The following is a 12,445-nucleotide window of genomic DNA, read 5'->3' on the forward strand; positions in this document are numbered from 1 at the left end:
TGGGGTGTGTAAAGAGGTAAGCTTGTTGGGCCTGGAGACAACACTCCTGCTCCTTTTAGTCCACAAGCAGTGCTGCAAAATGGATTTACCTCCTGGATCTGACCCTTCTCGCCTCCATGGGTCAGGCTCTGCTCACATTAACATTCAAAAAAAGGTCAGCCCCTCTCCTGCTGGCTCGAATAGTGAATGCACTGCCCAATGCACTGCCACAAGATATTTCCACCTACGGGTGAAACCAGACCTCGGAGCTATAATTATAAAATACTCACTAATACATCCAATAGGGAATTCAGGAGAAACTTTTTTACCCAAAGACCGGTTAAAATGTAGAACACCACAAGGAATAATGGAGGAAAATAGCATAGATGCTTTTAAGGGGCAGCTAGATAAACACATGTAGGAGAAAGGAATAGAAGTAGATATTTATAGGGTTAGATGAAGAGGGGAGGGAGGAGGCTTATGTGGGGCATCAACACTGGCTTGGATCTATTGGGTCAAATGGCCTGTTTCTATGCTGTAGGTTTTTTGTAATTCTACGAAGCATTGCCTCTTTCATTAGTGAGTCTTGAGATTAGAATCTCAAAGCGACTGAGGAAGATCCCTTAATAAAACTCCAAGCATTTGACTGCGCGTTGAATTCATCCTCAGCTTGTAGACACTTAACGCTTGGCTTTTGTCTATATTATTACAAAATTCACATTCCTAATGTTGTGTTTGCTGATCACGCTTTTGGCTTCTTACATAAACTGCCTCCATGATGGTGAAGAGACCTGGAGGGGGAAGGACTTTAGACTCTAGGCTGTCAAGAGAGACAGGGAATGGGGGTAGTGGGAAATTTGCTGGATGGCAAACCTGGAAGTAAGTGTTTCACGGACATCCTGCATGAAATTAACCGCAGCTCATCCTTTTAATTTTTTCAGCTGATTCCTCAACTGACAGTTAAAATCCTGGTAAAATTGAGGTACAAGACCTCCTTGAAAGATTTTACTGACTGAACCACCTCCATAGACTAGATTGTCACTGGCCTCCCAACATGATCTACCTCCATTAAATCCGGAAGTTGAGGGGATTGGTTGGAGGCGAGTTGGGGTCAGGTTTGAAATTTAAAATCATTTGTCTTTTCTTACTTTCCACCTGCCCTCAATCCACCTGTCCTTGCGGGTTAAACCCTCCTCCCGTCCCCGCCTCAAACTATGTTTTGAATTACAGATGACAAGTTTTGCCATCTCAGGCAATGACAATCACTGAAGTCCTGTCAGAAACATCAAACCAGACACACGAGTTAAATACAACACTCGCTCTTTCACACTTTTCCATATAAACACTAACTAATGATTCAATGGTTTTACTTGACAAATTGTATCTCAAAGGGTAATGAAGGAGACACAGTGGGAGGCAACGCAGCTTGAACCGAGGAATATCACCAACTGAACAGCCTTTCAATATTCTGAGCAGCTCTGAAATACCTCTCCTTGAGTAATGTATTAATAATAGTGTAACATCTGAAAAATAAATAGGCACACACATGGGGATCAGTTTTTCCAACACGAATAGAGAGAATATCAGACTTGCAACAGTGAGAAATGGCAGTTCTCTTTCAAGTTTAGAAAGTCTTGTATATTTATTACCATGATAGCCCCAGGGGTACCCCTACTTTCAATGGTCGTCCTGTAATATAAACCAGGCTCCACGAGAGCAGGTAGTCATTTTTTCCACCTATGGGCAGACTGAGATCTTACTTCACCTGTAGGCCAGCAGTGCACATTTTACATTATCTGAAAGCGCACATAGTGTTTATTGTTCTTTTATTATTCATTTCATACGTGGGGGAAATTTTATGCTCTCCCCTGCGGTGGGTTTGGAGGCAGAGAAAGCATAAAATCAGGCAGGATGGTGACAGGGGATGTTCCTGCCACCATCCCGCCACTGCCAAAATTTAGTCCTGGGCAGGAAGGCCAGTGAATGGCCTTCCCGCCCTGCAGCCAATTGAGGCTCTTAACTGGGCAATTAACCACAATTAGGGGCCTCTTCCCGCCGCAGCCGCAATTGGCCATGCGACAGGCAGTCCTGTCGCTGCAGGGGAAGCACGGCACGAATGAGGCACCTGGCATCAGGAAGGGGGGGGGGGGGTGGGGCAGTCCACTGAGGGACACTGGGGGAGAGGGTTCCCTCGCTAAAAGGCACTTAGTGCCTGAATGAGGGACATGGCATCGAGAAGGGAGGGGATGCTGAGATGGAAGCTACCCCCTGCCCTTGCCGTTGAGCCCCCTATCCATACCCCTCTCCCGCAACTACCACCCCACGAGACCCCTCCTGCCCTGACCTACCTGAGGTTTGGGTCCAAGCAATGTGCCTCGGCATCCAGTAGGTGCTCCTCTAACCTCAGCCACCACCTCCACAGTGGTGCTGCAGCTGCCGGCCTCTGATTGGCCAGCAGCTCTCCAAGGACAGGACTTCCAGCAGTGGGGTCCTTGATCCTGTGGAAGGCCCGCCATGTCCATTTAAGTGCCTGATTGGCACTAGATTCAGCGGGCCTTCCAGAGTAGAGGCAACGTGGGGATCTCAGCTTCGCTTTTTCTGGACCTTGAGACCCCTGTCACCAGAATAAAATCCTGGCCATAGTGTATTATTTATTTGAGGCCACCGTACATGGTTGGTGTAGCAAGCACAGTGCACCACTAGAGGGAGTCAATAATAAAAGGTTCAGTTTACAGCAGCAATCCAGACGGCAGTGCTTTGTGCTTTTTCCAGTGATTTACAATAGCAGATCTACATTCTGGGATCTTATACAGACCTCTCACACAAAACCTGGGAAAGCTCTATCAAGTCAGGACTGGTCTCTACTGTGCAGAATCTGCCACTGGGCAGATTTGGCATCAATGGGGATCCGTTAACGTGTAAAGGTCGGGCACGTGCAGCTCTGAAGCTGTGGAGGAAGTGGATTTCTGACCAAGTGTCAACGTAGCATCAGAGTAAAGCTGAGAAGCCACCAGTGAAAGTCAAGCAAACCTGCTTATCTGCATCAGTTCCCCCTCCCCATTTTAAATATCCCTCAGTCACAGATGCAATTTATTTAGAAAGTGGGAAGTGTAATTTTCAGTGTCCTTTTTATTCATAGGTACTGAAGAATAGTATTGGAAAAATGTTTAGATTCATTTGAGTACATGGAATTAGGTTGCAGGTCAGCCATGATCTCATTGATTGGTGCAACAGTCTGAGGGGATAAATAGCCGACTCCTGTTCCTATGTACTATTGTGGGGCAGGCATAAGAGGGAAAATGGAGATAGGTTTGATACAACAATAGAGTGATCAGAGGACAACAGATAAACCTTATGGTGCACAAATAAAATTGAAAACATTAAGTGCTCGTCTAGAATCCTGTGTAAGTTTTAAAGGGACATGGGTATGTTTTGGTGCCATTTAGCCTCTATAGGGAATGGCATTCAGGACAGCAAGAGAAACAGAAATTGAAGGACACACATTAAGTGTCACTATCACATATTCCACATGTTATAGAAGGAGACCCTTGAGGTATCAACATGTTTAATAAAACAGTATTTAGTGATCAGGTAGATTTGGTGTGATCTAGTTGTGCTGGCAATGGGATGAAGCTTTTTTCCCTCCCTTTTTCTTGGCATTTTTCTTGTCTCCTGTTGGCATTGATTCCTTCATGGGGCACAGTTCCACAAGCACCAATCAGCTTCAAGTACTTCCTCCCTGCACCCCACAAATCTCCTTTTCCAGTACTTCAGTGAGCTGAGATACTGTTCTGACTGTTACGCGCACACAGACACACAAAACCAGGAGCAGAAACCCTGGCCAATATTCCCCTTACCAACATAAAGCTGTTGAGAAAATTGCAGTGTTCTTTATTGCTACACCAACCAAGAACAACCTACTCAGCACAGGCCACTGTTCAAACCATTCATTTTGTCACCATCTTTATTAGGTGCCAAGACCAGTAAACAGCTGATAAAAACGCACTGCAAAATAGAAGTGATCACAATAATCTTGTTATGTTTCAGTGCCTCTCTGTAAATAAGAATACTGGGGCCTTTCAGCACTCTATTTTTTTTGTTAATTAAAGATTATGTGCTTTCTGCAATGATTCACCAGCCAATTGGAAAAAAGAGGAAGTTGTTAACTTGATTTTCCCTTGGTTTTGTTTAATTTTAAAAATGGCACTATGCAGCATATTTTGATTAGAGAAGCACTAGAAACAGTTATCAGTTAGCTTGACACCATCGTAAAAAATGATTAACAATTTGGTTTATAACTGTTTTTACTTCATTTAGTGCCAATTATTCAATTAAAACATGTACTGAGTATTCAGAATCATGTATGTCACCATGACAACCATTTAGGTCTTTTGTCTTCAAATCAATGTGCAATAGCACTCAATTCCCGAATACTGACACACTAAGAAATATTTAATGCGTACCGATCTAAAACGACTGGGCCATCATATCCTAAGTGCACCTCTTCGCAGTGACAAGCACTAAAAGCTATTTTATCATCAGTTCAATTGGTATTGGTATGAAAGGGATGCTGATCCAAAGACCATAGAAACCTAAATGCTTAGCACAGAAGAAAGCCATTTGGTCCATTGTTTCTAAGTCTTTACTGGAGCAAACCCAAATTAATCCCACTGCCCAGCTCTCACTAACTAGCCAAGCATTTTCCCCTGCTTCAAATATTTATTAATTTTTCCCAGTGCTCCCCTTACCCATTCCTGTGGCAAAACATTCTATGTTCCACCGCTCTTGAAAATAAAGACATTTCTCCAATCTTCCCTCTTCACGCTTCTCGTGGCAATCCGCTTATCACTGACTCGCCAATCTGAAGAAATAGGCTGTACCTAGTCATTCTTTTCAAAATTCTTCACAATTTTAAAAGCCTCTATTCAACACCCTTTAACCCTTCTCTGCTCCAGTGGAAATTATCTGCATATCTCAAATCTCTCCTCAGAATTATAGTTTCCTATCCCCAGCAATACAGTGAATTAATGCTGTACGCTTTCTATAATGGGGTGCCTAAAACTGTACATTGCATTCGAACTGTGGCCTAACCAATGCCCTAAACAAATTTATTATTTTTTTAATCTTGTGCTCTATGCCCCAATTAAAAAACCCACACTGATCCTGGTCTTTATTTTATTGCTGTTTCCACCTTCATTTGCATTTCTCACATTATTTTAGGTGATTGTCTGGTTCTTTGTATAGGGCTCATCATTTAAAGCTCTTTCTGAAGTTAAAATATTTCTTTGTCCCAAGGTGTTCAAAGACAAAACCTTATACTATCACACCACTAAGGACATGGCAAATATTCAATCAGTCGTGCGAGTGGCAGGGATCAGACAACTCCTATGAAACCATCAAGGAACATGCACACTAAATGCACTGCTCAGGTGGCTACAAAAGATCCCATGACACTATTTTGAAGAAGAGCGGGTGAATTTTCCCCGGTGTCCTGGCCGATATTTGTCATTCAGCCAGCATCACTCAAACCAAGTTATATGACCATCATCACATTGTTGTTTGTGGGACCTTGCTGTGCATAAATAGTCTACATCACAACAGTGACTACACTTCAAAAGTACTTAATTGGCTATAAAGCGCTTTGAGATGTCCTCAGGTCAGGTCTATAAATGCAAATTCTTTCTTTCCAGCTATGCCACAAAGCTCCCTCCCATGTACACTGCCCTTCACTCAATACATTCTTGACTCCATTTTTAGTTACAAGCTCCAAATAGCACAATCGCTGCAGTGGATCTGTTCCGGATTCAATGCTTCACTAACATGCTAATTATTCCTTCACAAAGCATGGATGGTGAAAGGTTGCTGTTGCCGACACGTTAGCAACTGTTACTCCAACAACCCAATCCAAGCACATGTATTGTACTGGGGGATTTTATTTTTATTTTATTTAGAGATACAGCACTGAAACAGACCCTTCGGCCCACCGAGTCTGTGCCGACCAACAACCACCCACTTATACTAACCCTACAGTAATCCCATATTCCCTACCACCTACCTACACTAGGGGCAATTTACAACAGTCAATTTACCTATCACCTGCAAGTCTTTGGCTGTGGGAGGAAACCGAAGCACCGGGTGGAAACCCACGCGGTCACAGGGAGAACTTGCAAACTCCGCACAGTCAGTACCCAGAAGCGAGCCCGGGTCCCTGGAGCTGTGAGGCTGCGGTGCTAACCACTGCGCCACTGTGCCGCTACTGAGGTAGATTGATGGATGAGGCCACAGATTGGACTCACCCCAGTTCCATGTTAGCATGCAAGGGAACTTTATTGCTATTTAGCCAAACAAAGAGAATTACATTGATGACTAAAATAGAAATATCTGCAGAGAAGTGCTTCATTCACCTCAGACTGCAAAAATGTGAGTAAAAGGATATCCTCAACTGAATTGACAGAGGGGTGAATTTTTAGGCCCAATGGAGGCAGGCATGGAGGTAGGTGGGCAAGGAATTTTACAGCACCGGCCAGCATTCCGGTTCCCCTGCTCCATCCCATCCCCAGGCTATTTTCCTGGAGGCAGGATGGTGGCGACAGGGCAACCCGCCTACAAGCAGTGGGTAGCCAACTCAGCTTGTTAATGGCCTATTGTAATCTCTTCAGACTATGGGGCATTCATGTTCTAAAAATTATCTCCTTCAGCCTGTAGCAGTTCTAATGAAGGGTTACAGCCAAAATATTAACATATCTTTGCCGTTCGATTTGACTGGCTAGATATGTACTTCTAGAAATTTTTGTTTCTATTTCAAATTTCCAGCAGTTCTGGTCCTCTTTTATTTCCCCTGCTTTAATCATTTTATATTGGTCCTGGAATTTATTGTCCTTACCAGTTCCATGCACCTCCGAGAGGCCTCCTGCTCCCGCTGAACAAGCTCATCCATCTCTGCTTTCATTTCCTCCATCCGCTGCTGGAAGTGTTTGGCGGTTTCCTTTTCCCGGGCCTCGGCCTCAGCAGCCTGTTCCAATTCCACGCCCATCTTCATCACATTGTCCCGCAAACGCAGAACCAATGTCTATAAAAAGAGTAACAATTGGGAGTAAACCCTTTAGTTAGAAAGTGATATCCTTCCTCTCTTTGGAGCATGTGTGTGTGTGTGTGTGTGTCGCTCATTGATACATTTATGCATATTGTTACGGGCAGGTGGGAAATGGGGGGGGTTAACTTCCACTTTTCATCTCTCAACTGACTGCAGATAGTTTTCTTTTCAGGTTTTCTTGCAGGTTTAAAAAGATAACTATTTATTAAACAATATCTGAAAATATTCGCAACCTCACCCACTCACACAGGCTGTTATGGCCAGGTGAGGAGGGGTCTCAGGCTCCCCTCTCGCCTTTCCTCCTATTTGACCGCAACAGTGTTATTCCTTTTTAAACTGCGGTTGTGCTTACCACCTCAGTGAGTGTTTTACCTTTTCTCTTTACTGCGACTGTGAAAGAACCGATCGGACAGGTTTTCTTGCGTTTAAACAAGAGGTAAGCTTATTATACTTAACACTCTAACCCAATTTAAAAATACAAAAGCAAATACGCTACACATTCACACACACAGGAGAATCACACACACAAATAGATTACAGAGGGAAAATAGATTTGGTGGTTGGATTAAAGACCAGAATAAATGGAACTTAAATACAGTCTGTGAAGTGGATGATCCGGTAGTCATTGGCTAAAGCTGTATCTTTAAAGTCCTCGCTGGTCATAGTGTGTTTTGGTTGGCCTGCTTTGCTTAGGGTTTTCTTGAAAGCAGAACTGTATTTGGCTCTCTTCCCCGGTCGCTGGCTGTAGCAGTCTCTAGGTTTGGAGGGTCCACAGTCGCAGGCGGTTTTCAAACTTGATGTTTTCTGGGGTGAGAGAAAGAGAGAGAGAGAAAGGCCTGCAGCCTTCTCTGCTGCTGCCTACTCAGTTACTGCTTGTCTTTTTGTCTGCGTAACAACTCCCCAAGATGGACAGATGATCACATGGTTTCTTCAGGATTTTCTGGAAACTTCTAATGAAATTCAAGGTTTCACATTCCCCAGGATGTCAATTTACACTTGGAGGGGGTTTGCTCTTTCAAAGACAATGTGTGAGGATGGCCTTGACTACAGTACTAATTAAGCCATTTTAGGTAATTCAATCACTTAGAGCAAGCCATTGTCCTGACTGGGCTTCTTGTTAGACTTTTGTCTCCAGTTCAGTCTCCTGGTATTGCAGATGTAAAATGCAGTGGCCATCTTGGCTGCTAGTGTTTCAAACGTTACTGTAGGATTTTTTCCATTAAAAGTCTGATGTAAGTTTCCAAATGATGAAATTTATATTTCTCATTTGGCATAAAGGGTTTTCTTGACACGACACACACATGAAAATTTAGAGATTAGAGGATAGCATGCATTTAAGCCTAATTGTTGTAAAATGTGTTCAGTTAGAAACCTTCTTGGTTTTCCGGGTAGAATTTTTAACAGCGTTGCAGGCCTGATGTTCCTCGCCTTGGTTCACTGAAGTATTGCAGATTCCTTTAAGACTCAGTCAAAGTCGATGGACAATCTTGTTAAAATTTCTCAGATGGGGAGTTTTCAAGGTCACCTTTGGAGTTTCTGCCTCAGTGGTTTAAAGATGTATCGGCAGGGTCTTATTCTTGGCTGGAAAGGATGTCTCAGCTGCCTCGCTGGCTGTTTTTCTCTCTCTATCTCTGTCAGAGAAATCTCTCTTTAAAAAAAAAACCCTTACCCGGCTGAATTTTGGTCAGGTGACCATAGATGCTCTCCTCTGGTGTGTCCATTCAACGGGCTACATTTTGTGGAGGCTGCAGGGCTCCCAGTGCCAGGGTGAAAAGGTAGGATGAGCTCTGCCTTAGGCTTTTCGAGCCCCAGAATACTATACAATACTACACATCCTCTTCACTCAAATGAAAAATTATCATGTAAGAAATTAGGCTGATCAATTTTGCAGGAAATGCAACAGACTAATAACTTACAAGAGAGGCTGCTTAAGTGGGCAGTGTAAATTAAAAATTTTACTTCTATTGTGAAATGAGACTGAGGAATATGTTGATAATGTTGGGGTGGGATTGATCGATACAAAAAGGGACAGGCTTTAGTCCCCAATGGCCTTTGACCTGTTCCTAAAAAAATTAACATTCTTATTCCTTAGTAGAGTGTAATTAATGAAAGGGCAGAGAATGAGATGGACAGTGCCAGCTGTATTACTGCATTGGGCCCAGGTGTATAGTAGTACATGTTCTGTTGTCCATATAATGTGCCATTCTGCAGTCAGAAATGCATGTGGTGTGTGATTGGCTCAGTAAGACTCCAAATTTAAATGAGCTGCTGGCCCCATATTGCATTCTCAGTTGCCAAACAATAAAGCAGTGACTCAGCAATCACTGGTCAACTCCTTCGGCCATTTTGGGTCGTCTTTCTGATCGAAACACTTCCTTATCCTTGTACTCCAATCCCCTTGCAATAAAGGCCAATGTGCCATTTACCTTCCTAATTGCTTGCTGTACCCGAATGCTAACTTTCTGTTCCTTGTACGAGTACACCCAAGTCTCTCTGAACATCAACATTCAAAAGTTACACTCCTTTTAAAAAATATTCTGCTTTTCTATCCTTATTACCAAAGTGAGTAACCTCACACTTTCCCAAATTATACTCCTTCTGCCACCTTGTTACCCACTCAGTTAACCTGTCAGATAGCATCTCTGACAATGCAGCACTTTGACAGCTTGACACTGAAGTATCAACCATATGGTCAGAGTGGGGCTCGAATCCACAGCCTCCTGACTCATGGGTGATAGCTTCCTACGAGCCCAGGCTGCGCACCTGGTGGGGTCTATGGATATGTCACTGGACATCCTTCGCTATTTGCTGGTGCTGGAATACACAATATTATGGTAATGAGCTAGCTTTGTATTCTAGCACGAGGTCAACCAAAAGCACGGCAGATGTGCAAAATGCCTAAACTGTGTCAGGGCCACATTATCAATCTCGATGAGAAAGGTATGGGAATGGTAATATATGATAATCAAAGTATTCCCTTTACACTTGCCTGAGGCCTTTAATTTACTGGTGAGGTTATGGGAGACCAAAAAAAAAATGAAAAAAAATTATAAGTCTTTAATCTATTCAAGTTGGAAAACTGTTTTATATTTGTGCACAAGACATGCTGGGACAGTGCTTAAAATTCACTGATAATGCTCTGACTTTATTAGCTTACTACGAATCTTGTAGGTAGTTCAACAACTGATTTCTCTCATCAGGAGAACTTGATTAGATATGTGCTGCATCACTCCTCCAGACAGAATACCTTTGAAACAGCTCATGTCACACTGATATTAAACCCGTTGCCATCAAGTCATTTTTCAATATTGTTTCCATGGTTCCCACAAAATCCATAGTGGGCACAGGACACAGAACAACTGTTTCTAAACTGAGTTAGCATACAGTTACATGATTCAGAAAGGTCCAAATCCCCTGTAATGAATTAAAGGTATCCATTTCATTTATTTAAAGATTGGACATTGGCTTCTGATCAAAAGATCAAATAGGTTCATTTCCTTGATCTGATAACAGTGTTGTTACTTTGTCGTGAAGGAAATAATCTGTTCCAGTATCAATTAGCTGGTCAGCTGTGGCTCAATTGGTAGCGTGCTCACCTCTGAGTCGTAAGGTTCAGGGTTTAAGTCCCACTCCAGGACTTGAGCACAAAAATCAAGGCTGATGCTCCAGTGCACTACTGAGGAGATATGCTGTCCTGCTGGAGGTGCTCTCTGTTGGATGACATGGCCCCACATACCTATTCTGGTGGTTATAAATGATCCAGTGGTGCTATTTTGAAGAAGACCAAGGGTTTTATCACTGCTGTTCTGACCAATATTTATCCCTCAATCAACATCACAAAAACAGATTATAAATAAAAACGACAAGTGTTGGAAATACTCAGCCGGTCTGGCAGCATCTGTGGAGAGAGAAGCAGAGTTAACGTTTCAGGTCTGTGACTTTTCATCAGAACGAAATCAGATTATCTGGTAATTATCACCCATTGCTGTTTGTGGGAGTTTGCTGGATACAAAACTGGCTACTTACATTACTAAAGTAACTACATTTCAAAAGTACTTCATTGGCTGTAAAGTGTTTTAAGATAACTGGTGGCAGTGCCATAACCACTGTGATATGTGACAGTGCAATTTGGCACATTAGTTCATCTTCTGTCCTATGTCTGTAAATGAAGTATTGCTGTACAATGTATCTGGAAACCCTTATCACAAATAGATTTGGCACACAGGAGGTTAAATGCCAGAGGCTGAAATAGGACTCATGCCAAATTCAGGTTCTTGGAGAGATATGAAACATTACGCTGAAGCAGAAAATACCCACTTTTGATCGAATATGGTTCCACTGGCCTCTGCAGTCCTCCAGGTACTCTCCCAAGTAGCCAACCCTCATGTTTGGGTCTAAACAGTGAGTAGAGTCAGGGATGTTCAAACATGGAGAGCATCACAACTAAACCACATCCTTACTCGACAAGTGCTCTCACCTGTTCTGAGATGAGTCACTGGAGCAGTACTGAGAATGCTGGCTAATATTGCCCTCCTTAGCACAAGAGCACTGAAGTTAGCACAAGTGTTGGAAAGTACTAGAGAAGGAAGTTGTACCATATTAGATAACAGCAGACAAAGAAGGACTATGAGGAATACAAAGGTCTACAATGCATGTATGTAAATTCACAGAGTGTGGTGAATAAGGTTGGTGAGCTACCAGTGCAAATAGCGGGTGGGAATATGATGCAGTGGCAATAATGGAAACGTGGCTTAAAAATGATGAGGACTGGGTGCTTAATATTCAAGGATACAAAGTGTTCCAAAAATCTAGGGAAGGAAAAAAAAGAGTTGGGGTGGCAGTACTGATTGGGGAAGACATTGGAGTGTTGGAAAGGGAGGATGTCCTTGAGGGAACAAAGACAGAATCCATTTGGCTAGTGTTGAGAAGCAAAAATGATATTATCACGCTACTGAGGGTCTTCTATCGGCCTGCAAATCGTGAGAGAGAGATAGTGGAGCAAATCTGCAGGAAAATCACAGAGATGTGTGAGAACTATAGAGCGGTGATACTGGGGGACTTCAATTACCCAAATATTGATAGAGATAATGTTAGAGTAAAGAGAAAGGAGGGGGAGGAATTTCTAAAATGTGTTCAGGAGATCTTCCTTGACCAGTATGTTCCTCGTTCCAACTAGGAAGGAGGCATTGCTGGATCTGGTGCTGGGAAATGAGGTGGACCAAGTGGACCAAGGCTGGGATTTTATACTGACGATGGGGGTCACAACATCCAGAAAAAGCGACGCTGAGAACCCTGTGTTGCCTCTTCTCCAGAAGGCCTGCTGAATTTAGTGCCAATCAGGCACTTAAGTGGACAGCAACGGGCCTTCCACAA

At 43.0% G+C, this 12,445-nt stretch overlaps 1 protein-coding gene across 1 annotated transcript in view; it reads right to left on the minus strand.

The window, feature by feature from the left end:
• Nucleotides 1–12,445, minus strand: part of LOC137382964 (unconventional myosin-XVIIIb-like) — a 265,768-nt gene that overhangs the window by 41,047 nt on the left and 212,276 nt on the right. Inside the window, exon 36 of the mRNA XM_068055546.1 lies at nt 6,863–7,048. Within this exon, the coding sequence (XP_067911647.1) occupies nt 6,863–7,048 (186 nt within the window). The remainder of the gene's footprint in view (nt 1–6,862; nt 7,049–12,445) is intronic.

Source organism: Heterodontus francisci, chromosome 23 (genome assembly GCF_036365525.1).
Source record: "Heterodontus francisci isolate sHetFra1 chromosome 23, sHetFra1.hap1, whole genome shotgun sequence".
NCBI lineage: Eukaryota > Metazoa > Chordata > Chondrichthyes > Heterodontiformes > Heterodontidae > Heterodontus > Heterodontus francisci.